At 31.6% G+C, this 27,486-nt stretch overlaps 2 protein-coding genes across 3 annotated transcripts; both read left to right on the top strand.

Annotated features, from left to right (window-relative positions):
- The first annotated feature begins 459 nt into the window (after positions 1-459).
- LOC114934703 (protein phosphatase PHLPP-like protein) lies at positions 460-23,965 on the top strand. 2 transcript variants are annotated; one of them, XM_085483530.1, is made up of 3 exons: positions 460-701; positions 21,519-21,715; positions 22,114-23,965. In XM_085483530.1, exons 1-3 carry the CDS (start codon positions 692-694, stop codon positions 22,903-22,905), a joined length of 999 nt encoding a protein of 332 aa, XP_085339656.1. In that variant the 5' UTR covers positions 460-691; the 3' UTR covers positions 22,906-23,965. The 2 variants fall into 2 exon arrangements, with proteins under 2 accessions (XP_085339656.1, XP_029163247.2); XM_029307414.2 differs by lacking the exon at positions 460-701 and adding an exon at positions 19,480-19,567.
- LOC114934700 (tsukushi-like) lies at positions 11,863-15,330 on the top strand. Its single transcript, XM_029307412.2, has 3 exons — positions 11,863-12,004; positions 12,684-12,904; positions 13,834-15,330. The coding sequence occupies exons 2-3, from the start codon at positions 12,686-12,688 to the stop codon at positions 14,599-14,601; spliced, it is 987 nt and encodes a 328-aa protein (XP_029163245.2). The 5' UTR covers positions 11,863-12,004; positions 12,684-12,685; the 3' UTR covers positions 14,602-15,330.
- Positions 23,966-27,486: the final 3,521 nt, after the last annotated feature.

Raw genomic sequence — 27,486 nt, 5'->3', positions numbered from 1 at the left:
ATTTTATGAACAAAACAAATATGATTTTTAATATGCAATTATTATGGTTATGAACATTATCAAAAACATATAGAAAGATAATTTTGAGAAATTTTAGAGATAACTAGATTTCGTTGCAAGAATAGAAACAATTCTAAAATAATATTAAGAAAAAAGAATTCATGAAATTGTAATAGAAATAACTTAGGTGCAAGCAAAAATTGCTATTATTTTATGACGCAGATGATTCATAGTCTATAGTATAATGCAAACAATAGAACGAGACCTGAAAATTACACAAAAGAAAATGAATTTTTCCCACTAATAAAGAGCTAGACCAAAAATTTCCAGGGTACGGCCAAAGTAGTATCGTTGTAGAAACACGAATAGAAGATAAAAGAAATATTTATTTTATCTTTTTCCTTTGTCCTTACCACTTTATGAGGCATTTGGTCATTCCCAGTCTATGGCTGTCCACGACACACTAAGCCTCGTGCGTTAGTGCATAGAAAATCAATCGAGTCATTAAGAAAAACTCAAACTGCAAGTTGTTTTTATATTGTATTTGTGTTTATTATATATATTTTTGTCGCATAAATAATAGTTACGATAAAGGATTTGCTTACCGAGATTATTTTAATAATTTTGAAAAACGTAACTATTAGCTGGACGTTGAGAATTTTAATTCCACGTGCAAGCAATTTCAGAGGATATGCTTAAAGGTAAGTTTTTCTATACATAAACTTTTTGTTTTTTTTTATTTTATGGACACATCGTACAAAAAGGAACTTTGCAAAAACTTGGCGAAAAATATATTTAGAAGACATTACGCAAAAAAATTGCTTTTTGAAGCATTTGAAATAATATTCTGTCATTTAAAGAATTTTAAAATAAATGTGATTTAAAAAATTTTTAAATTAATTTATACCTAGTCTTTACGCATTTATAATATTTTTGCAGATATTGTGTCGTTTTAAAATATGACTTGATCAGACTTTCGGAATAAAATTCCAAGTTGTATTCCAACAACGCATTTATCAGAAATAAACTAGAAATGACATTATATGCGTTCTATTTGTATCTGACAGACACTCGATAACCGTCTTTCCTTCGATATCTGCCAAGAAGAATGAATTATCGATAAAAAATTTATATATTACAATCTATGTATGTATATTATATTTGATAATTTATAATTATATAAATAAATATATATGTATATATATATTTGATAATTAAATTTATAACAATTTATATATTTATAAATATAAAAATTTAAATATAAAAAGTAATTGAAATTTAGACATTAAAATCTTTATCTTTTATATATTTAAATATTGTAGAACAATTGTGTAACAATTGTGTAACAATAAATAATTTACATTTATGTAAATTAAAAATAAGAAAATATGTTTCAAGTAAAAAAAGTAGAGCCAATCAAGGAAAATCAACAAGAAAAATCTCTTTGTATAAAACATTTCTTTCACAATCATCATGTTTGTAACGAATAAAAACCATAAGCATTTCAAACCATATAACTTTTATTTGAAACACTTTTTATATCTTTTACCGTTGGTATTAGCTTAGAAATAAAAAAAAAACTGATTTTTTTAAGGAGGTAGTTTATCTCCTAAATGTCGAAATACGCAGCTAAAAAAATACAATTTCGTCTCTTAAAGCGCTCAAAACTCACATAAGTCTAATTGCGCCAGAAGTTGAAGCTATTATGATTTCATATCTCTCTCTTCCTCTTCTTGTTTCAAATGATACTTAATTAAATTACGGAAATATCGGAGATGCGCGGAAAATTTTTTTTTTTATCTCGCCGACTAATTATCTTCCTTCAACTTGTTTGTTTAAGCCCATTCTCAATTCGTCCCTTTGTCCTACCTTCTTATAAAAACGGATTTTTAAAATAGAAAAGTATAAATTGAATGATTTGAGGTTCACAAAAAATATTCTCCATATATTTAACAAGTAAAATAATATATAATACATATATTACATTATAAAATAATATATAGAATAAATAATATATAATCTTATATATATACATGTATATATATATATATATATATATATATATAATATATAGTCACGGCGAATAAAAAGAATTTTCGGTGCACCACGTGTACGTTTCTGATAGCATGCAATTTATTATCGTCGGGGTCTTTCAAGACGGAAAAAAGAAAAACAGATTTCTCCGCTTTTTGTGATCGAAGGAAACAAAACTTCGCCGAAGACCTGCTATCGCTCTTTAATTTCATTTCCATCTGAAGCAACTTTAAATATTAAAAATGTACCGAAAAAAATAATTAAAAAAATTCAAATAGTCAAAATTTAGATGTGCTCTCACATTGCAATTGAAATTTAATTACCATTTAATTTTGACAGATGCATCTGTCAAAATCATGGCTAGGTAATTCATATTTTTAATTATAATTTAATAGGAAATTTTCTATTAAAATTATGCCTTAAAAATATTATAGTTATATACGATAGCAAATATTATATAATTATCGTAAAATTAAGCTACGGTAATAATTTTTTTTTGTGAGAATTCGCAGAAATGAGTTAACGCCTCGACATTGTAAACTAAATTTAATTACGAGGCGTTATATATATATATATATATATATATATATATATATATATGCATAATAAATATCAGAACCGCTTATGCCGAGTGCCGACCGACATTTTAATGTCGAGGTTTTTATTTCGCATGTACATTCACGCCATTGCCGTGTCGTGCTACTCAAAAGCTAATCGAGAGAAATTAATGTGTCGGACGGCATCCAAAGTAATGCGTGCTTTCAGAGCGCCTTTATTATTGGCGCGCCTTTAAGCAGCAATCAGTGGCTAATCTAATTTCCGTTCGATCAAAGGAAGATTAAGTGCATCGCAAGACAACATTATTGCAGATTAATGATGGGCTTTTTTATTTATTTCAATGACAATTTGTTTATACTTGTATATATAATTATACGTATGCATCTCGTATGCAAAATTTTACTCCCATAAATATACCGGATTTTTACTTACCTTATACTTATTACTTTCATTATTAATAATATTAAGTATATAAACTCGTTTAACGAAGTCAGACAAATCTGTTCTGATAAGAAATATAATTATGAAAAATAAAATAAATTTTTATCCGTTATGGATTAAAATCCGGTAAAGCAATATTTTGCGTATTTTCGAATCTTTTCGATTTATGCAACAGAAGTGCATCTCAAGTCTTATATGTAGTTTTATTTTATATGATGAAAATGTTCCGTAACGCATGTTGCTGATTTTACACGTCTGTAAATTATTTTCAGTGTTACAATGTTTCAAATTACAATTTATGTTTGTTTTAATTTCTGTAAGGAGTTTCTGTTGCGCAAGACTCCTCAGCATTGTCGAAAAATTGTGTCTAACTATTTTACATAGTTACAGACAACCAGTCACACGAGCGAATCACGGTTCCTCGATACGTGTTTCTAAGTCGAATACGAACATATTTTTGAAATAGGGTTTATCGAACAGCTGATTTATTTTTGCTTACGAGAAATCACTTCATGCTTATCGCCGTCTCTTGTGGAAACAAAAATATAATTCAGAAAGACATATATTTGTATATTTATATGTGTGTATATATAAACTTGTGTTTGTGTATGTACGTGTGCGTGTTTGGATTTTTATATCTACTTTTCTCCAACAGATGGCGAGGACCGAGAAATGATTTCCGTAAACGAAATAACACCAGCTGTCTATATAAGAACGCTATTTCAAAAATATGGTATAATAATACAACAGCGTCGGGGATTACCGTGATCAGAAAGGCGGTTCCCCCAGTCAATGGTCACTAGGACTGCTTGACTGTAACTATATACAATATAGCTTAGGCGCATAATTTTTGGTAGTGTGGGGTGCTCGTGCTTCGATGTACCCCACGGCTAAACTAAGTCAAACATAAATTGTAACATACTCGTATGCGTGGCGAACGTCGGACGAGGGCGGCTGACTCGGGACTCGAACTCGGGATCTCCATTTTCGGGATGCTGGACCCTTGACCACGATGCTATGCTGGACCTACGAACTGAGATATTTTTTTCGTATACTTAAGCTTCTTGGTCGACCGGTCAGCAACGTATTTTTGTTTCCGAATAGGTCGTTTACTTGAACTGTCACTTTAAAATTTCACGCAGTCATTGAAAATTGTTTGCAGAGTTGTGTAAAATCAGTAACAATTGCTTTACGAAATTATTCATCGTATAAAATTTTAACTACATATAAAACTTGAGGTGTATACATTTATTGAATAAATATTATTTACGGAAATAAATATATATATACATATATTTTACATTTAATAGCATAATACTTGAAATATTTGTTATATAAAATGAAATAACTTTTTCTCGTATGCACGCACATGCATCAAATTCATATTTTAATATCACTCAAAATTTTTATAGGCAATTTCTAGCAATATTTCTAGCAATATTTTAGTAGGTATAAGCATGAAGAATATAAATTTTAGAGAAAAGAAGAAATGTATCAAATAATGCTAATTTATATATATATATGCGTTGTGTATGCATTTTGCATGTGCTCACATTCACATTTAAATCTATCTTACTTTCATTTTTTATCTGTATGTTTAATCTATATTATACTATGTTTTAACAATAAAACATCTGCATAACGATGCAGAATAGAATTTTTAATTACATATACAATAAATAAATAGATTTACAGATAAATAAATAGAATTTATTAATATATAAATTATTAATATTATTAATATATTTATTAATATAAAGTTTTATTTTCATAGTATGACGTGAGGAATTGATTTTTGTTAAAAAGTCCATTTTAAAAAATGATGAGAATGCAGGACCTACGACCTGACACCGTTTTGTTCGTGTATTTAAAGCGATTTTTCGTCGGACCGTCAATGCATTTTCGTTGACAGACCGTTTGTTTCCTTGAACTACCGTTTTCAGATTTCATTTAGTCACTTAGAAATATTTTACCGAGACGCGAATATCAGAAAGAAATATTAAGCGTATAATATCAGAAAGTATGATGAAAATATTGACAATGAAACATCTGCATAATGATGTAGAATAGAAGGTAAAATTTTAAATAATATACATGTGTAAATAGATGAAATATTCTGGATGTTTTTTATAGCAATATTTTAGTATAAGAACGAATAATAAATTTTAAAGAAAAGAAGAAATGTGTTAATAAATAGAATTAATAAACATACGGAAAATCATCATTAGAAATAATTATTTTTGTTTATTATACCTTTATTAATTCTATTTAATACAAAATAAAATAAATAAACTTTAATTTTAAAAAGGCATATTTGATTGATGAAATATGTTTCGTGTGATAAATTGCGATTATAATTTTTGACAATGAATTTGACAGAAAATATATAAAGCTACAAATAATATACTTTACTCTGTATTATATCAATCAGATCTAATTGTTTCGTTGCTTTTGCAAATTTGTAAAATTATATAGTAATAAAACATAATTTATCTGCGAATGAAACGTTATGAAAAGAAGAAAGAAAAAAATAATACGCGAAATTAATTTTGACATATTGTGTATATTTTTTGCGTGCGTTGGCCGAGACATCCGGGACAATATTATCTAAAAATAGATCTCTACACAATGTATATTTGATGAAAGAAAAAAACTACAACACGATACACTCATTTAGCCGGTCATTTATCGTATATATTTCTACGCGCGTTCTATTTTTACCTCCAATTTGTATTAATCGCGCGCTTCTACGCAAAACTATAGCTCAGTAAAATTAGACTTGAAAAGGGCAAAACTTTAAAAAAATTCTAATCAGGTTGAATTTTTGTGGAGACCTTTATTAATAAATAACAATAGACCTTTATTTATAAATAACGTCGAAATTTTGATGTTTTAATAAAATCCTCAAAAGTACTTTTAATATCAGCCAGGGCATTTTTTATGGGGGGTAAATTTTAGTCTTTTGTAATTATCTCGAAAATTATCAACTTTTCAAGAAAAATTGTTATTATCAAAATTGTAGCTCAGAAAATTCTCTACAAAAAAGATCATTATACTTTTTTTCGTACAACTAATCGTTTTTGAGTAAAACGTGCGATAAAGTTGCAATATTTCTAATATAATTTTTCTGCACCTCTTACAAAGTAGTAATGTGTACATTTTCTTTCAGACTTAATTCGCTCTATATCTTCGAAACGATTAATTCCACGGAAACAAGTATGACTTTTTTGTAGGGAATTTTATAAGCTACAATTTTAATAATAACTATTTATCTCGAAAAATTGATAGTTTTCGAGATAATGGCAAAAAACTAAAATTTATCCCTTTTCATCCGCCATGAAAAAACGTCCTGGCTGAAATTAAGGGTATATACTTTTCAGGATTTCATTAGAATATCGAAATAAATAAGGTCTTCACAAAAATTTAGTTTGATTATAATTTGTTTGAAGTAAAAGTCTAATTTTACTGGACTAAAATAAGGAAGCTCGGCGAGAAGACGAACGAGGATATAAGTGAGCCGACGACGACACCCGTCTGGGTGCAAATATAATTCGCGATCTCCTCGTGGGCGAGTTAAGTGATCGTGGCGAGACGTGGTAAACACAGAACAGGCCACAATTAAGGAAACACGATATCTCCGTTCGCGACTGACGTGGCTAGATTGCGCATTTCGCTTTGAATTTGCTTTAAAGCGCGGAAAATTTACGATGGCGAGCGCACACGCGAACTCCGGAAGGTCATACGACAGAATTAACACGAGTACATGTATATTAAAGATGAGTTTCCTTTCTACCTTCATGCATCGCTTCTGTTACATTTTTTCTGCAAAATTTAACTAATTTTTTTTTACTTTTTTTTCGAGGAACCATCTGCGTTTCTGGTCGAGACGATATATACATATATATATATACAGGACATACAGGTGAGATTGTCGTTTAAATATATTTTATTTAAAATTGCAATAAAATAATTGGTATGTATATTTTTACCATTATAAAAGAATATTTTCTGCATATATACATATATATATTGTAGGTGGTGTCAGGATAGTTTTAGATGATGTCAGGGCGTAATTCTAATAAGGCTTCTAGTGGATCTTAACAAAGGATCTTTATTAGGTTAAACTGTACTCGATAGAACACGCACGACGGCTCGCACTCTGCGAGGAACTGACCTCTTAACCTTCTCCCTTCTTTCTTACGCAGCGCCGCCAGGGGGGGAGAGGAAACGTAATTCGCCGCTCACGCGTGTATATAAATGAATATCGGTAGAATAATAATTCGCCTACAGTCGGCCAGCCTGACATTACGACCGTCTCGGTCGTACGTATAGGAACAAAACGTATTAAGTAAATATATCCAAGATATACAATTTCCGTTCGGACAAAGAAACATTTATCGAGTCTAAACTGCAACCGGTATCGTCGCACTATTTCAAATACATCTTTCAAAATATTTAGGTGTTCCTCTATACTTTCAGTCGCTATCAAAGATTCGCGGCACACAGCGCGAATAACCGTCAAAATATTCGCGACACACAGCGCGGAATATTCGGTCTTTCAGCACGCAGCAAAGATTCGCGGCACACAGCGCGAATTACCGTCAAAATATTCGTGGCACACAGCGCGGAATATTCTGTCTTTTAGCACGCAGCAAAGATTCGCGGCACACAGCGCGAATTACCGTCAAAATATTCGCGACACACAGCGCGGAATATTCTATCTCACAAGGATATCGCGTTACACGTCGATTCACCGCGCGCGATACGTGGACTCGCTTTCTCTCGTACGCGGCGGAACAATTAGCACGCAGCAAAGATTCGCGGCACACAGCGCGAATTACCATCAAAATATTCGTGGCACACAGCGCGGAATATTCGGTCTTTCAGCACGCAGCAAAGATTCGCGGCACACAGCGCGAATAACCGTCAAAATATTCGTGGCACACAGCGCGGAATATTCTGTCTTTTAGCACGCAGCAAAGATTCGCGGCACACAGCGCAAATAACCTTCAAAATATTCGTGGCACACAGCGCGGAATATTCTGTCTTTTAGCACGCAGCAAAGATTCGCGGCACACAGCGCGAATAACCGTCAAAATATTCGTGGCACACAGCGCGGAATATTCTGTCTTTTAGCACGCAGCAAAGATTCGCGGCACACAGCGCGAATAACCGTCAAAATATTCGTGGCACACAGCGCGGAATATTCTGTCTTTTTGCACGCAGCAAAGATTCGCGGCACACAGCGCGAATAACCTTCAAAATATTCGTGGCACACAGCGCGGAATATTCTGTCTTTTAGCACGAGCAAAGATTCGCGGCACACAGCGCGAATAACCTTCAAAATATTCGTGGCACACAGCGCGGAATATTCTGTCTTTTAGCACGAGCAAAGATTCGCGGCACACAGCGCGAATAACCTTCAAAATATTCGTGGCACACAGCGCGGAATATTCTGTCTTTTAGCACGAGCAAAGATTCGCGGCACACAGCGCGAATAACCTTCAAAATATTCGTGGCACACAGCGCGGAATATTCTGTCTTTTACAACGAGCAAAGATTCGCGGCACACAGCGCGAATAGCCTTCAAAATATTCGTGGCACGCAGCGCGGAATATTCTGTCCCCCTACTCGAGTAACACAAGACACGGTTTTCTCTGCATCGACCACAACACTTGGTCGTACTTTTCAAAGTCCCGTGTATCTCTCGTGCGTGTATTAACCTCACGGATCCTTCGCTAACTTCTTCTTCGATCCCACTTCTGAAGTTGTAGGTGGTGTCAGGATAGTTTTAGATGATGTCAGGGCGTAATTCTAATAAGGCTTCTAGTGGATCTTAACAAAGGATCTTTATTAGGTTAAACTGTACTCGATAGGACACGCACGACGGCTCACTCTCTGCGAGGAACTGACCTCTTAACCTTCTCCCTTCTTTCTTACGCAGCGCCGCCAGGGGGGGAGAGGAAACGTAATTCGCCGCTCACGCGTGTATATAAATGAATATCGGTAGAATAATAATTCGCCTACAATATATATATATATATATAATTGTGAGGATTTTTTTAATCTTATCTATAATTCGCATAAAATAGAAAAATTTGTAACGAGTTGTAGAAATCCGTGAGACTCCATTTTATTTTTTATTTTTTTACAATAATTATAAAATTATGATTTTTAAGTTATAAATAATATTGTAATGAAATTTGCTCAAAGCTTATATTCTTCTCAAAGTAAAAAAACTTTTGTAAGAAATATTCTAAAATGCATTATTCAAAAGATATTCGCGTGGATAGATTAAAATCGCCCACCCTGTGTACGTTTTATCTCTGATAACACTCCTGACGTTCCTTCTCTGTTTGCTAGGTGCTCAATGTTATCGGGAAAATGTATCCGATAATCTTGAGTAACGATACTCTGCATCCTTACGAGAAGCTCGTCGCCATTTATCTACGTGACAATTAGCTTCTTGAATTTGACGAGGCACTCTTCGCCAATCAGCATTACCTGAAAGTGCTAGATCTCACGCGCAACATTCTCTTCAAACTGCCCAAAAATTTCTTCCAGTTTCCGTATCTGCACACGCTCTATCTCGGCCACAACATGCTCTTCGATTCCGCATTCAAGATAAACGTGACCTCGCCTCTCAAACTGCTCCAGCTAAACAATAACATTATACACGTGATCCCTGAACATAGGCGTCCTAGCCGACCCTCATTCATCTCGACGTGTCCTACAACGTAATCACCTCGATCAGCACCGAGGATCTGGCTCCCTTCTGCTCGCTGAAAAAGCTCGATCTGACCGGAAATAGAATCAGATTCAACGCGAGCAGTTGTGATTGTCAGAGCGTTCAACGCCTGGGTGAAGCTACGACAGATCAAGATGAAGCCCGATCTCTACAAATGCATCGATCCACCAGCAACTCTAAACAAGGACTGCGCCAAAGTGACATTCAGCGATCGGACGCACAAGCTGTTCAACGAGTGCTTGGCAATGGCACAACAGAAGATGAAGACCGCGAAAGCCTCGATTGGTCTGAAGAAGCGTCGCCCCGTGCGTCTCGGTGTTCTTCTTCCTAGCGTTGTTCGTGCACAAGCGATACCGTAGGCGGCACATAAGCAGGAGGAGCAGCTAACGGCGATCTACGACAACACCAAACTATTCCAACAGCAACCTGACGATGATTAGTGAAATAATCGCCGAATAAACGTAGAATCCTGTTAAAAGGGCTGTTTCTGGCGTCGACAATATGCGAGAGTAGAATTTTGCGTGAGAATAGAATTTTCCGAGTAGAGTTGCAAACTCTTAAATTATTTACGACAGAATAAAATTTATTTGTTAAATAACAAGGCCCGCAATAATTCCGTTCAACAAGATATTTACATATATCCGGACATAGACCCATTAAGGCCTTTTTGACGTCTAATTAAAAAAATTACAAGCATAGCGGTATTTCTTGGGAACTCTTACAATAGAAAAAAATTATTTATCCGGAAACAAGATCTGAAAAAATCTGTTTATAATGTTATTTTTGCATAAACGCTTAAATACCCGTTTAACAATTTATTACGGTCGACCCTGTGTTTGGTGCTAGAAAATACGAGTAGGGTTGAAAATCTATAAAATATATAAGTATATATAAGTAAGAAAAAAAGAGAAAAGTAACTGTTGTTCATTGAACTGGTGTTTATTGAAAGAGTTTAATCGACTGAGGATTCACAAAGAATTTAATCGGATATATATATCTACGTGCTTAAGTTTGTATCTGATCATCATTAATACATATTGCGTAATGTACACTAAACATAAGATTATTGTAATAGTTCAAATGCTGCTCTTGACACGTATGCCATTTTTTGAAAAATATATTGCTTTTTGAAAGAAGTGGGGTACATATATTTTATAGTTTCTTGAACAAAGACAATATAACCAACAAAAGCGATATCAATTATGATTCAGAAACCGGAGATATCGAATAAAATACGTTGGACTTTTCATGGTACTTATTGTTGTAAAATATTTTAGATTTTTAATGGAAAAAAATGTAAAAGCAGGTTTTATATATAACAAAAATAATTAATGATGAAGACAGTTCCGCGGAGATTAATATGATATGAACGTGTTAACTTATAAGAAAAATTTATAAATGTTATTATATTGTGTTCGCGTATATAATGGTTGACGATATTTTTATATAAAAATCTATGTAAATGTGGCAAAATTTTTGAGAAACTCTCTGCGTGTGTGAACGAATATTATACTATATTCTAGACGGCGATATATGAAGGAAGAAATGTCGGCGTTAATTTCTTCGATGCCGGTCAAATGAAAACCGATCGCTCATTGTCGTCGCGCGCTTTTTGTTGATGTAATAGCCATTTGTTTTGCGACAATTTTTTAGAATTATTGACTTCGTGTCTTACGATTGCTAGGGGTAATACTTCATTTTACTTACAACTGGCGTTTGCAATCATGAATTTATATCATATAGACAAGAATGTAACTCGTTTTTTATTGTACGCTGAATATGACCACAAAAAATGGTCGAAACGTTCGAAAATTGAATAAAGAGTGAATTTGTTTTGCGCACTGACTTCTGTATGTATAATATATAATTTTCAAGCATGATTAAACTGGCAACCTTTCTTTATTCTACAGAAACGCATTACAAGAGAAGAGATATTGTGGAAACGATCTTCATAAAAATGTATAAAGGTTCCATAAATTTAAAAAAAGACACAAACAATTTAAATTTAATATACGATTCGATTCTTAATATCATATACAGTTTCTCCGAAACAGCTATACCTCTCTAAGTCACTGCTATTGTTTTGATACCAACACAGAGAATTTAGTACGTATTGAATTCTCGTTCGATACACATCGTCTCTCGACTCACCACACGACTTAATTTCAACGTACATGTGTAATAAAGTAAAGTTCTGTGTTTAAGTTGACTAATTTTCTCTAGGTAATGTGACACATTTTTATCATTTCGCTTTTATAACTACTGTAGGTCCTACTCTTTATTTATTTTTGTCATACGCGCACAACTATTTTCGCTTTTTTTTCCTTCTTTTTCGTTTAATTTGTATTTTGCATACCGGTATACAGTTTCAATGCTTGATACTTTATTATATTGTCACGGAAATTCATATCATTTTTAATTAGATTAATTGTAATGTTTATACCACACACGTCTAGGTTTATCGGCATATATGTGTAATATCGTAGTCATGTATTAAAATTTTATTTTTTATAATAAATTTTTATTATTAAGTGTCATATTTTGTGTATTTAATTTAGATATATTAATTGTAGACACTTGACCGAAATTGTCGGTTGAATGTGTCAACAATAAACATCTGAATTGTAATCAGTCTGGTCGCTTACTTTCGGTGTCTTTGATAATATATGTATAATAATAAAATATAAAATAATATAGCACATATTATATGACAAATATATAATTTAAAAAGTGATAGAGAAAGATGGAGAGATATTCCGTGATATTAATATACTATAAATGATAATATTGCAATGTAATAGGGGAATCGCAAATATTGCACTTTTGCGACCAATTAATTATCCGGTTTCGGCAAAGTTTGAACAAAGTTTATAAGCATACATTTCTGCTGATTCTTTTCCAGATATGAGCATCTTTCTCATTAACGGATTCTTCTTACTGTGCTTCGTCGTCGTCACAGTACCGGATGTTCTGGTACTGGATTCACCGGAAGTCGCGAAAATAATGGACCAGAATCCGCTAGCGACTATGTGCAACTACAGTAGAACTAATTCGAAATTGAAAGCGCGGTGCTCCAAATTAAAATCGCACGAAATTCCGTTAGATTTGAAGGCGGACATACAGGTAAAATTATCGTTCAAATATGAATAAAAATATATTTTACATAAAATCGCAATAGAAAATTGTCAGTTATGCTTTTGCTATTATAAAAGAATATTTTTTGCATATATCGCTATAATCTTTTCTTTATCTTATCTCCAATTTGCATAAAATAAAGGAATTCATAGCGTGTTTTAAAAATCCGTGAGACTTTGTTTTATTCTTTTGACAATAGTTATGAAATTAAGATTTATGAATTAAATATAATATAATAAAATCTACTTATATCTAAAATTGCTCGAAATCCAATTAGATTTGATGGCGGACATAAAGATGAGACTGTTGTATAAAAATATATCTTATTTAAAATTGTTATAAAAAAATAGTCATGTGTTTTTTTCCATTATAAAAGAATATTTACTGCATATATAATGACTTTTTTTATCTTATCTGCAACTCGCGCATGAAATAGAAGAATTCGTATTAACGAGTTCTAAAAATCCACGAAACTTTCTTTCACTTTTCTTTAAATATGGGAAATTAAGAATTACAAATTAAAAACAATATCATAAATCTTTAAATATAATTATTCAATATAAGTTTATGTTTAATTTAATTTTCTATAAAAAATTTTATATCATATATTTGACTTTTGATGGTCCTTTAAATGTTATCTTCAATTTCTTAAATGAAAACTTTTATTTTTCAATGCATATATTTGGAATTACTTCCATTTAAGAAATGGAAGATGACCTTTATGTGATCTTTAAGTGACCATGCAAAGTCAAACCAATGACACCATCTTATATTTCTTTTAAAATAAAAAAAAATTTTGTATAAAGCATTCTAAAATGCATCGCTCAAATGATATTCGCGTGGATCGATTAAAATCGCCCACCCTATATACGTTTAATCCCTGATGACACTTCTGACGTTCCTCCTCTGTTTGCTAGGTACTGGATATTATTGAGAGCCACTTGATCGAACTGAAGAACGACAGTCTGCATCCTTACAAAGAGCTGATCTTCATCTATCTACGTAACAATTGGATTATTAACATTGAAGAAGCAGCTTTCGCCAATCAGTCTTACCTGCAGGTGCTGGATCTGTCGCAAAATTTTTGCTACACTCTCCCCAAAAGTCTCTTCCAATTGCCGTCTCTTCGCACGCTTTACCTCGACCACAACAGGCTTTCCGATCTCGTGTTCAAGATAAACGTGACCTCGCCCCTCAGACTGCTGCAGCTATCCAAAAACTTTTTAACCGTGATTCCGAACATAAGCGTTCAGCCGACTCTCCTTAATCTCAACGTGTCCGACAACAAAATCACCTGGATCAGCACCGAGGATCTGGCGCCTTTCTGCTCGCTGAAAGAGCTCGATTTGACCGGAAATACAATCAGATTCACCGCGAGCAGCTGTGATTGTCAGGAGTTTAACGCCTGGGTAAAGCTACGACAAATCAAGATGAAGCCTAATTTTTACAAATGCACCAATCCACCAGCAGCTCTGAACAAGAACTGTGCCAACGTGAGATTCAGCAATCGGACATACGAGTTGTTCAACGAGTGCTCGGCCATGATACCGCAGAAGATAGAGACCGAGGAAGTTGGAACGGTCAGGATACACGTCGTTTTGTGGATCTCGGTGTACCTCATCGTGATCTTTGTGGCGTTGTTTTGCGTGTTTAAGCGGTACCGTAGGCTGCGCAGAAGGCATTAGGAGCAGCAACAGCTAATAGCCTTTTGTACAGTTTTCGTCATGATCAACAAAAGCGTTATTAATTATCATCTAGAAACCGAAAATGTCTAATAAAATGAGTTGGACTGTTAATGGTACTTATTGTTGAAAATTACTTTAGATTTTGAATGAAAAAAGAAAATGAGAAAGCAGGTTTTAATGAGAGTAATCGGTGAAGAAGACTCTTCCGCGAAGATTAATATATTTACATAAATTATAAACACGTTAACTTATAAAAAATTTATCAATGTTATTATATTGTGTTCGCGAACATAATGCTTACGATATTTTTATATAAAAATCTATGTAAATGTGCGGAATTTTCGAAAAATTCTTTGCGTATTTAAACGAATATTATATCACTTTTAATATTATATACTCTTGACAGCGATATATGTACGAAGAAATGTCGGCGTTAATTTCTTTGATGTCGGTTAAATAAACTCTTCGAAAGCCGATCGCTCAATGTCGTCGCGTGCTTTTTATCGATGTAATAGCGATTTGTTTTGCAACAGTTTTTTAAAATTATTGACTCCGTGTCTTACAATTGTTAGCGGTAATACTTAATTTTTTCGTACAACTGGCGTTTGCAACCATAAATTTATATCTATAAGAATTTAAGTCGTTTTTTATTATACACTGTAAATGACCACAAAAAATAGTCGAAACGTTCAAAAATTGAATAAAGAGTAAATTTGTTTTGCGCACTGATTTCTGTAGATATAATATATAACTTTCCATTATGATTTTGACTGGCAATCTTTCTCCATTCTACAGAAACGCATTACATAAAAAGAGATATTGCGAAAACGGTCTTTATAATAATGCATAAAGACTCCATGAATTTACAGAAAAGCACAGACAATTTAAAAATTCAATATACGATTTGATTCTTAATATCATATACAGTTTTCCCGAAACAGCTATACCTCTCTTGTTCACTGTTATTGTTTTAATACCAACACATAAACTTAATACGTATTGAATTCTCGATCGACACACATCGTCTCTCAACTCATTACACGACTTAATTTTAACGTATCTGTGTAATAAAGTAAAGTTCTGTGGTGTATTTAAGTTGACTAATTTTCTCTAGATAATGTGACACATTTTTATCATTTTGCTTTTATAACTACTATAGTGTTTACTGTTATATCATACGCGCACGATCATTTCCGGTCCTTTTTCGTTTCTTTTTATTTATTTTGTATCTTGCATGCCGGTACACAATTATAATGTTCGATAATTTATTATATTGTTACGGAAATTTATATCATTTTTAATTAGATTGATTGTAATGTTCATACAACACACGCGCCTAGGTTTATCGCGTTATATGTGTAATATCTTAATACTTTATTTTTTATAATCAATTTTTATTACTAATTGTCATATTTTGTGTATTTAATTTATATGTATTAAGTGTAGACATTTGACTGGAATAGTCGATTAAATGTGTCAACAATAACACTTGAATTGTAGCTAGTCTGGTCGTCTATTTTTGCTGTTCTTGATAATATATAATAATAAAATATATATAAAATATAAATTAATATATAACATAATATATAACAAATATCTAATTTAAAAAGTAATAGAAAGAGATGGGGATATATTGCGTAATACTAAAATATTATAAATGATAATGAGGCGGTGTAAAAAGGGAATCTCAAATATTGTATCTTCGCGAGGGATTAATTATCCAATTGCCGGAAAGTTTGGGCAAAGTTTATAAGCGTATGTTTCCGCTGATTCTGTTGCAGATATGAGCATCTTTCTCATTAACGGATTCTTCTTACTAGGCTTCGCCATAATCACGGTACCGGATAATCTGGTACTGGGTACACCAAAAACCACGAAAATTGTAAACAAGAATCAGCCTCCGACGATGTGCAACTACAGCAGAGCTAATTCAGTACTGAAAGCTCAATGCTCCAATCAAAAATTTAAAAAAATTCCTATAAATTTGAAAGCGGACATACAAGTAAGATTGTCGTTTAAATATTTTTTGCCTAAAATTGCAATAAAATAACTGTCATGTATGTTTTTGTCATTATAAAAGAATATTTTTTGCATATATCGCGAAGATCTTTTTTTAATCTTCTCTAATACAATCCGCACAAAATGAAGGAATCCATAACGTTTTTTAAAAATTCGTGAGATTCCGTGTTATTTTTTTGACAATAATTATGAAATTAAGATTTATAAATTAAAAATAATATAATATAATTAACTTAAATCTATAATTGCACGAGATTGTCGTTTAAATATATTTTACTTGAAATTTCAATAAAATAATTGTCATGTATATTTTTGTCATTATAAAAGAATATTTTTTGCATATGTATATTGCGAGAATCTTTTTTAAATCTTATTGACAGTTTGCGTAAAATAAAAGAATTTATAACGTGTTGTAGTAATCCATGAGACTCCATTTTATTATTTCTTTTTTTACAATTATTATAAAATTATGACTTATAAGTTATAAATAATATTATAATTAAATTTATTCGAAACTGGAAATGCACAAAATTCCTTTAGATTAGAAGGCGGACATACAGGTGAGATTGTCGTTTAAATATATCTTCCTTACAATTGCAATAAAAAATAGTCAGTGTATTTTTTTCCATTATGAAAGAATCTTTTCTGCAATAAGTTGTAACAGAAATAACTTAGGTGCAAGCAAAAATTGCTATTATTTTATGACGCAGATAATTCATAGTCTATAGTATAATGCAAACAATAGAACGAGACCTGAAAATTATACAAAAGAAAATGAATTTTTTCCCACAAATAAAGAAGCTAGACCAAAAATTTTCAGGGTACGGCCGAAGAAGTATCGTTGTGAAAACAAGAATGAAAGATAAAAAAACTTTTATTTTATCTCTTTCCTTTGTCCCTACCACTTTAGGCATTTGGTCATTCCCAGTCTATAGCTGTCCACGATACTCTAAGCCTCGTGCGTTAGTGCATAGAAAATCATTCGAGTCATTAAGAAAAACTCAAACTGCAAGTTGTTTTTATATTGTATTTGTGTTTATTATATATATTTTTGTCGCATAAATAATAGTTACAATAAAGTATTTGCTTACCGAAATTATTTTAATAATTTTAAATAACGTAACTATTAACTGGATGTTGTGAATTTTAGTTCCACGTGCAAGCAATTTCAGAGGATATGCTCAAAAGTAAGTTTTTCTATATATAAACTTTTTCGTTTTTTTACTTGATGGACACATTCTATTTGAAATAAAGACATGTGACGCTTTAATTGTTGCCGTTTTTCCGTGATGCCGATTGGTTCTTTCAATGCGCTCAGTTCATGTCTTGAGCAACTGTCATTTGTATTAATTTGCAGTTATTTGCAAATTAATAGTTTGCATAAAAAGAAGTCTAAAAATTATTTAAAATTAAATTTATTTAAGAAGTTTAAAAATTAGTTGCATAAGAAGTCTTGCAATATATGTGTGATAAAAAAATTAAAATAACATTAATGGCGCGCGCTTGTGTTGCTAGTCGCATAAAAAAGAATTTTGCAAAAACCTGGCAAAAAATATATTTAAAAGACTTTAAGCAAAAACTTGCCTCTTCAAGCATTTGAAGTAATATTCTGACTTTTAAAAAATTTCAACAAAAATGTGATTTAAGAAATTTTAAAATTAATTTATATCTAGTTTTTACAAATTCACAATATTATTGCAGATATTGTGTCGTATTAAAATATGACTAGTTCAGACGTTCGGAATAACATTTCAAGTTGTATTCCAACAATCCATATAATAGAAATAAACTAATAATGTCATTATACGCACTCCATTAGAATCTGCTAGACGCTCGCTATTTGTGATAACTGTCTTTCTTCTGTCTTTCAAATTTACATATTGCAATTTATGTATGTATATTATATTTAACAATTAATAATTGTATAAATGTATATATATATTTAATAATTAAATTTGTAAAAATTTATATATTTATAAATATAAAAATTTATAAAAATTAAAAAAATTTATATATTAAAACCTTTACGTTTTATATACTTAAATATTGTAGAACAATTATGTAACAATAAATAATTTACATATATGTAAATTGAGAATGAGGAAATATGTTTCAAGTAAGAAAAGTAGAGCCAATCAAGGAAAATCAGCAAGAAAAATCTCTTTGTATAAAATATTTCTTTTACAATCATCATGTTTGTAACGAATAAAATCCATAAGCATTACAAACCATATAACTTTTATTTGAAACATTTTTTATATTTTTTACCGTTTTGATGGTATTAGCTCTGAAATAAAAAAACTAATATTTTTTAAGGGGATAGTTTACCCTCTAATTGTCGGAATACGCAACTAAAGAAATACGATTTCGTCTCTTCAAAAGCACTCGAAACTCACAAAAATGTGATTGCAGAAGCTGAAGCTATTATGATTTTTTAATCGTCTCTCTCTCTCTCTCTCTCTCTCTATTTCTCTCACTTCCTTTTTTCATTCCGAATGATACTTAATCGGATTACAGAATTATCGGAGGGTAAAAAAATTTTTTATTGAAAATATGTCGCCGGCTAATTAACTTCGTTTAACTTGCTCATTTAAGTCCATCCTCATTTCGTTCTTTTTTTCCTATCTTTTTATAAAAACGGATTTTTAAAATAGAAAAGTATCGATTGAATGATTTGAGGTTCACAAAAAATATACTTGATATATTTAGCAAGTAAAATAATATAGAATACATTATAAAATAATGATTTATATAACATTCAATAATATATATATAATATATAATATTCAAAGATTTTAACTGGCAATCTCCCTTCATTCTACATACAGAAACGCATTAGAAAGTTTAGTACTTATAGAATGCTCGATCTGCACACATCGTCTTTCAACGATGCATCACAGTAACGACTTATTTTAAACGTGCTTGTGCAATGAAATAAAGTTCCGTGGTGTGTTTAAGTTATCTAATTTACTCTAGATAATACGACACATTTTTATCACTTTGCTTTTATAACTACTATAGTGCTTACTCTTTATTTATCTTTGTTATACGCACACAATAATTTTTGCTCTCTTATCGTTCCTTTTTGTTTAGTTTGTACCTTGCATGCCGGAATACAATTTCAGTGTTCGATACTTTATTATATTGTCACGGAAATCCGTATTATTTTTAATTAAATTGATTGTAATGTTCATATTATACACGTTTAGATTTATCGCGATATATGTGTAATACTTTAGTCATGTTTTAGTACTTTATTTTTTACTGTCAATTTTTATTCCTGATTGTCGTATTTTTTGTATTTAATTAATAAACTTATATGTATTAATTAAAGATACTTGATAAGGACCGAAATTGTCGGTCTAAATGTTATGCCAACAATAAACCTGAATTATAGTCAGCCTGGTCGTCTACATTGCTGTCTTGATAATATATAATAAAATATATATAAAACATCAAATGATACTTAATTAGATTACGGAAATATCGTAGTAGCGCAAAAAAATTTTTTTTTTAATTATTTCGCCGGCCATTTTTTAATTAACTTCCTTTAACTTGCTCATTTAAGCCCATCCTTATTTTGTTCCTTTTTTTTATCTTCTTATAAAAACGGATTTTTAAAGTAGGAAAGTATTGTTTGAATAATTTGGAGTTCACAAAAAATATCCTAGATATATTTAGCATGTAAAATAATATAGAATACATTGAATACATTATAAAATAAAATATAAAATATATAATATATGTTTGTTCTTATATATATGTATATATATATATATATATATATATATATATATATATATATATATATATATATATACATACATACATATATATATACATATATATATATATATATATATGTATATATATATAATATATATATAACTTATATATATATAATATATAACATTCAATCATGATTTTAACTGGCAATCTCTCTTCATTTTACATACAGAACCGCATTACAAGAGATAAGAGATTAGGAAATAATCTTTATAAAAACGCATAAAGACTTAATCAATTTACAAAAAGACACAGACAATTTAAATTCAATATACAATTCGATTCTTAATATCATATAAAGTTTAGTACGTAAAGTTATAGAATGCTGGATCTGTACACATCGTCTCTCAACGACGCATTACAGTAACGACTTATTTTGAACGTGCTTGTGCAATAAAATAAAGTTCTGTTGTGTGTTTAAGTTATCTAGTTTACTCTAGATAATAAATGATACATTTTTATCACTTCGCTTTTTAAATAACTACTATAGTGCCTACTCTTACTTTATCATACGCGCGCGATTATTTTCACTCTCTCTTCGTTTCTTTTCGATTATTTTGTATCTTGTATGCCGGTATACAATTTCAATCTTCGATTCTTTATTTAATTGTCACGAAAATTCATATAATTTTTAATTAGATTGATTGTAATGTTTATATCACACACGCTTATATTTATCGCGATATATGTGTAATATCTTAGTTATGTTTTAAAATTTTATTTTTTACTATCAATTTTTATTACTAATTGTCATATTTTTAGTATTATAATTTAGATGTATTAATTATAGACACTTGACGGAAATTGTCAGTGTCAACAATAAACATCTAAATCGTAGCTAGTCTTTCGCTGTCCTTGATAAAATAAAATAATAAAATATATGTAAAATATCAAATGATATGTAATATATTATATTACAAATATATAATTTAAAATTAAATAAGGAGAGATGGAGAGATGTTGCGTGATACTAAAATACCATAAATGATAATGTGGCGGTGTAAAGAGGAAATCCCAAATATTGCACCTTCGCGAGCGAGCGATTATATATTCGATTGCAGAAAAATTTGGGCAAAGTTTATAAGCGTACGTTTGCGCTGATTCTGTTGCAGATATGAGAATCTTTCTCTTCAACGGGTTTCTTTTACTGGGCTTCGCCGTAGCCCCAGTACCGGATATTTTCATGGATTCATTGGAATCCGCGGAAATAATGAACCAGTGCCACTACATCAAAGCTAATTCGTTATTGGAGGCGCGATGCCAATTGCACTCGCAAAAAATCTTGTTAGATTTGAATCCGGACATACAGGTGAGATTGTCGTTTAAATATACTTTATTTAAAATTACAATAATATAATTGTTATGTATATTTTTACCATTATAAAAGAATATTTTCTGTATATATATATATATATTGTGAGGATTTTTTAAAATAGAGAAATTTGTAACGAGTTGTAGAAATCCGTGAAACTCTATTTTATTTTTTATTTTTTTACAATAATTATGAAATTATGATTTATAAGTTATAAATAAAATTGTAATAATATTTGCTCGAATCTTATATTCCTCTCAAAGTAAAAAAACTTTTGTAAGAAATATTCTAAAATGCATTGTTTAAAAGATATTCGCGTGGATCGATTAAAATTGCCCACCCTGTGTACGTTTCATCTCTGATAACACTCCTGATGTTCCTCCTCTGTTTGCTAGGTGCTCAATATTACCGGGAACAAGTTGGATCACTTGACTAACAAAAGTCTACATCCTTACAAGAAGCTCGTCGCCATTTCTCTACGTTACTCTGTGCTTAATGAAATTGACGAGGCATTCTTTGCCAATCAGCCTTATCTGGAAGTGCTGGATCTCACGTCCGACATTATCAACTATCTGCCCAAAAGTCTCTTCCAGTTGCCGTATCTTCACACGCTCTATCTCGGCCACAACATGATCTCCGATTTCGTGTTTAATGTCACCTCGCCTCTCAGACTGCTGCAGCTAAACAATAACTTACTAAACGTGATTCCGAACATAGGCGTCCAGCCGACCCTCTTTTATCTCGACGTGTCCTACAACTACATCACCTCGATCAGCACCGAGGATCTGGCGCCCTTTTGCTCGCTGAAAAAGCTCTATCTGACCGGAAATAGAATCAGATTCAACGCGAGCAGCTGTGATTGTCAGGCGTTCAACGCCTGGGTGAAGCTACGACAAATCAAGACGAAGCCCAATTTTTACAACTGCACCGATCCACCAGCAGCTCTGAACAAGGACTGCGCCAAAGTGAGATTCAGCAATCGGACTCACAAGTTGTTCAACGAGTGCTTGGCAATGAGACAGCAGAAGATGGAAACGGAGAAGCCTCGATCAGTCTGGATAACCGTCTCGGTGTTCCTTTTCATGATTTTCGTGGCGTTGTTCATCGTGCACAAGTCGTGGACATCACCAAACTGTTCCAACAGCAACCGGACGATTATTAGTGAAATAATTGTTTATAGAACGTAGAATTCTGTTAAAAGGGCTGTTTCTGGCGTCGACAATATGCGAGAGTAGAATTTTGCGCAAGAATAGAATTTTCCGAGTAGGGTTGCAAACTCTAAAATTATTTACGACACAATAAAATTTATTTGTTAAGGTAGTAGATATTAAACTGACTACACTGGCTGTCTATTCGATTTGTTAAACTATATTTATTGACGTTTCGACCATACGGGTTGTGGTCCTTTTCAAAATTACAATAGAAGCATTCTAGAAATTAATGTACATGCAATCAGAATCAACATTTAAATTGAAAACGTGAAATGTAACAAATGAGACTTACAATGAGTTACTGCATATCGTTATTGACATTTAAAAGTACGCTCCGGTGAGACTTAACTTAAGATCGGATGGTAAATTAACTGCGTTTCACTTGTGTCATCTTGCTACGACTGAGCACACTGTACTAACGAATAAACACGCCGAAAATTATGTCAAAGTTAAAAGTTAACAATATTTACATTCTCGCTAAATTGTGATGTACCATATGGCAAATTACTAAAATAAAATATAAAAAATGAAAAATAAAATATAAAAAGTATAAGATAATAAAAAGACAAATAAATAAATAAATAAATATATTCGGTTCGCTTATGTCATCCTGCCTTAACATACCAATAATAAACTACTAATAATAGCTCCCAACAATGTATGTTAAAAATTTTTTACTTCAATTTCTAAACAAACTGTCATATATCGTACTAAAGCTTTCAGTGTCTTTCTGTAAATTGATAGTGGAATTCAATTTCTTGATAAAGTACATTTCGGCTATTTCTCTTTTTCTTCTATTGTTTTCTTTATGCAGAATTAAAGGATTCGACCAATCAAATTCATGTCCTTGATTAATTCTGTGCTCACTAACAACAGAAAAATTGCTCGCTGAATTTTTAATATTACGTCGGTGTTCGTTAATCCTAGTACTGAGATGTCTTTTTGTCTGCCCTACATAATTAGAATCACAATTGTTACAATTAATACAATAGACTACGCCGGTTTGCTTATTAATATCTAAATTATCTTTCCCCGATTTTATTAAACAGTTCAGTTTTTTGGGGATGGTGGATTCAGTTTGATCACGTTACATTATGGAAAGCAACAGACTCAGCTTTTGAAACAGTGGATGGGATTGAATTTGAAGATTTCTACAACTAAACAACAACTCATCTTCTTGCTTCGGTGTAGAAGGTTCGACGTGCTTCCACCGCATATTCATAATTTGAATTTTAGAGTACGGTTTCAGAATAATCTTGTTAATCGAAGGTTTTCCACATTTGTATCGCGTGGCAAACAACTTATTTTGAACCTAGAAATTAAGAACATTAACTTTTTCTTAAATCGTTCTAATGTAAGAAGCAGACAATTAGAAAGGAATCTGCAAACTGCGCTACCGAATAAATTACTTAAAGAGTTTAAAGAATTACAGAATCTAAAAGTTCTAAAACATAAAAATATAATTAAAGGTAAATTAATTAAAAAATTTGATCTGCTTCTCAATCGTCAAAATAAGTTATATAGTGGGTTTTTCAATTTCGATTATAATAAATGGATAATTAATAATTCTGATAAAGTAGTACCAGAGAACACACTTAGGTTTCTGAGCTTAGGGGGGAAAATTCGGATTGCCGTTTAATCATAATAGTGAAAAAGATTCTGAGTTATTTGCTCTTAACGTAATAAAAAACTTTGAATTAAATAGCCACCGACTGAAGGGCAACCTACTGAATGATACGCGTAACTGCATCGCTAATTCTTTGAATAGACTTAAAAACAAAAGAAAACATCAAGATTTTATAAATAGACATATTCTAATCGAATTCTCAAAGTGTAAAAAGTTTTTAAATGACAACAAAGATATTTTTGTAACGCGAGCGGATAAGGGACAAGTCACTGTCATTATGAACAAGGACAAATACGTGCGTCAGATGACTGAATTGTTGAGTGACACATCGACATATAAAATCATGAAAAAAGACCCGATAAACAATGTATCTCAAAGAATTAACGACTTATTAAAATCTTGGCAAAAGAACAACTTAATTGACGAACGTACTCTTAATAATTTAAAATGCACGAACGGGAACACTCCGAGAGCATATGGATTGCCGAAGATCCACAAAGCGGGAACCCCCTTAAGAATTATCATCTCTTCTATTGGGAGTCCAACGTATATGATGGCAAATTATTTACACTCTATCTTACTAAATTCAATTCAAAAACCTCGATCGTTCGTCAAAGATAGTTGGGAGTTCGTCAAATCAATAAATAATAAAACCATAGAGTCAACCGATATAATGGTGTCGTTGGATGTCTCTTCACTCTACACTAATATTCCGAAGGAACTAGTCATAAAAGGTATAGAAAAGAGATGGAATGAGATATCGGGACATACTAATTTTAGTTTTCAACAGTTCAGGCATGCGATTGATGCAATATTGTGTTCAACTAGTTTCATGTTTAATGGGATAGCTTATGAACAGATTTATGGGAGTCCAATGGGCTCACCTCTCTCCCCCATACTCGCAAATATCGTAATGGAGGATCTTGAAACGGATTGTTTGTCCTTGCTTGGTTTCGAAACATCTTGTTTCTATAGATATGTAGATGACATATTCATGATCCTTCCTAACGATAAACTGTTAGAGGTGAGCGAGGTGTTTAATAGCTATCACCCAAGACTAACTTTTACTTATGAGATTGAAACTAATAATTCTCTCAGCTTTTTGAATACAATTGTCCACAGGGATGATAATAAGCTCATAACTAACTGGTACAGAAAACCAACATTCTTAGGAAGATACATCAATTTTTTCTCGAATCATCCGACGAAATATAAAATTAACACCATTACCAATTTAGTTGACCATGCAATAATTTATCTAACAAACGGTTTCATGACTCTAATTTAAAAATTGTAAAGAATATTTTGAAAAATAATTGCTTCCCGGAAAATCTCATTAATAAATATGTCAATGATAGAACCCACAAGCTGTCACAACCTATAAACAATAAGGATAAAAAAATTATAAATGTAGATTCGACGGATGTTTCGAGGGAAAATTTCATCGTCATTCCATATTGTAATCGGTTCACTAATGACATATACAGATTTCTAAACAAAAAGAACCTTAACGTAATTTTTACCATCCCCAAAAAACTGAACTGTTTAATAAAATCGGGGAAAGATAATTTAGATATTAATAAGCAAACCGGCGTAGTCTATTGTATTAATTGTAACAATTGTGATTCTAATTATGTAGGGCAGACAAAAAGACATCTCAGTACTAGGATTAACGAACACCGACGTAATATTAAAAATTCAGCGAGCAATTTTTCTGTTGTTAGTGAGCACAGAATTAATCAAGGACATGAATTTGATTGGTCGAATCCTTTAATTCTGCATAAAGAAAACAATAGAAGAAAAAGAGAAATAGCCGAAATGTACTTTATCAAGAAATTGAATTCCACTATCAATTTACAGAAAGACACTGAAAGCTTTAGTACGATATATGACAGTTTGTTTAGAAATTGAAGTAAAAAATTTTTAACATACATTGTTGGGAGCTATTATTAGTAGTTTATTATTGGTATGTTAAGGCAGGATGACATAAGCGAACCGAATATATTTATTTATTTATTTATTTGTCTTTTTATTATCTTATACTTTTTATATTTTATTTTTCATTTTTTATATTTTATTTTAGTAATTTGCCATATGGTACATCACAATTTAGCGAGAATGTAAATATTGTTAACTTTTAACTTTGACATAATTTTCGGCGTGTTTATTCGTTAGTACAGTGTGCTCAGTCGTAGCAAGATGACACAAGTGAAACGCAGTTAATTTACCATCCGATCTTAAGTTAAGTCTCACCGGAGCGTACTTTTAAATGTCAATAACGATATGCAGTAACTCATTGTAAGTCTCATTTGTTACATTTCACGTTTTCAATTTAAATGTTGATTCTGATTGCATGTACATTAATTTCTAGAATGCTTCTATTGTAATTTTGAAAAGGACCACAACCCGTATGGTCGAAACGTCAATAAATATAGTTTAACAAATCGAATAGACAGCCAGTGTAGTCAGTTTAATATCTACTACCTTAGTATTTCATTCCTGGCGAACGAAATTTAATATTTTATTTGTTAAATAACAAGGCCCTCAATAATTCTGTTCAACAAGATATTTACATATATCCGGACATAGACCCATTAAGGCCTTTTTGACGTCTAAATAAATTACAAGCATAGCGGTATGTCTTGGGACCTCTTACAATAGAAAAAAATTATTCATCCGGAAACAAGGTCTGAAAAAATCTGTTTATAATGTTATTTTTGCATAGACGCTTAAATACCCGTTTAACAATTTATTACGGTCGACCCTGTGTTTAGTGCCAGAAAATACGAGTAGGGTTGAAAATCTATAAAATATATAAGTATATATAAGTAAGAAAAAAAGAGAGAAATAACTGTTGTTTATTGAACTGGTGTTTATTGAAAGAGTTTAATCGACTAAAGATTCACAGAGACATTAATCGGATATATATT

The sequence above is a fragment of the Nylanderia fulva genome, unplaced genomic scaffold, assembly GCF_048542155.1.
Source record: "Nylanderia fulva isolate GAGA-0341 unplaced genomic scaffold, ASM4854215v1 Scaffold10, whole genome shotgun sequence".
Classification (NCBI taxonomy): Eukaryota; Metazoa; Arthropoda; class Insecta; order Hymenoptera; family Formicidae; genus Nylanderia; species Nylanderia fulva.
This window is presented reverse-complemented; position numbering and strand designations above follow the sequence as displayed.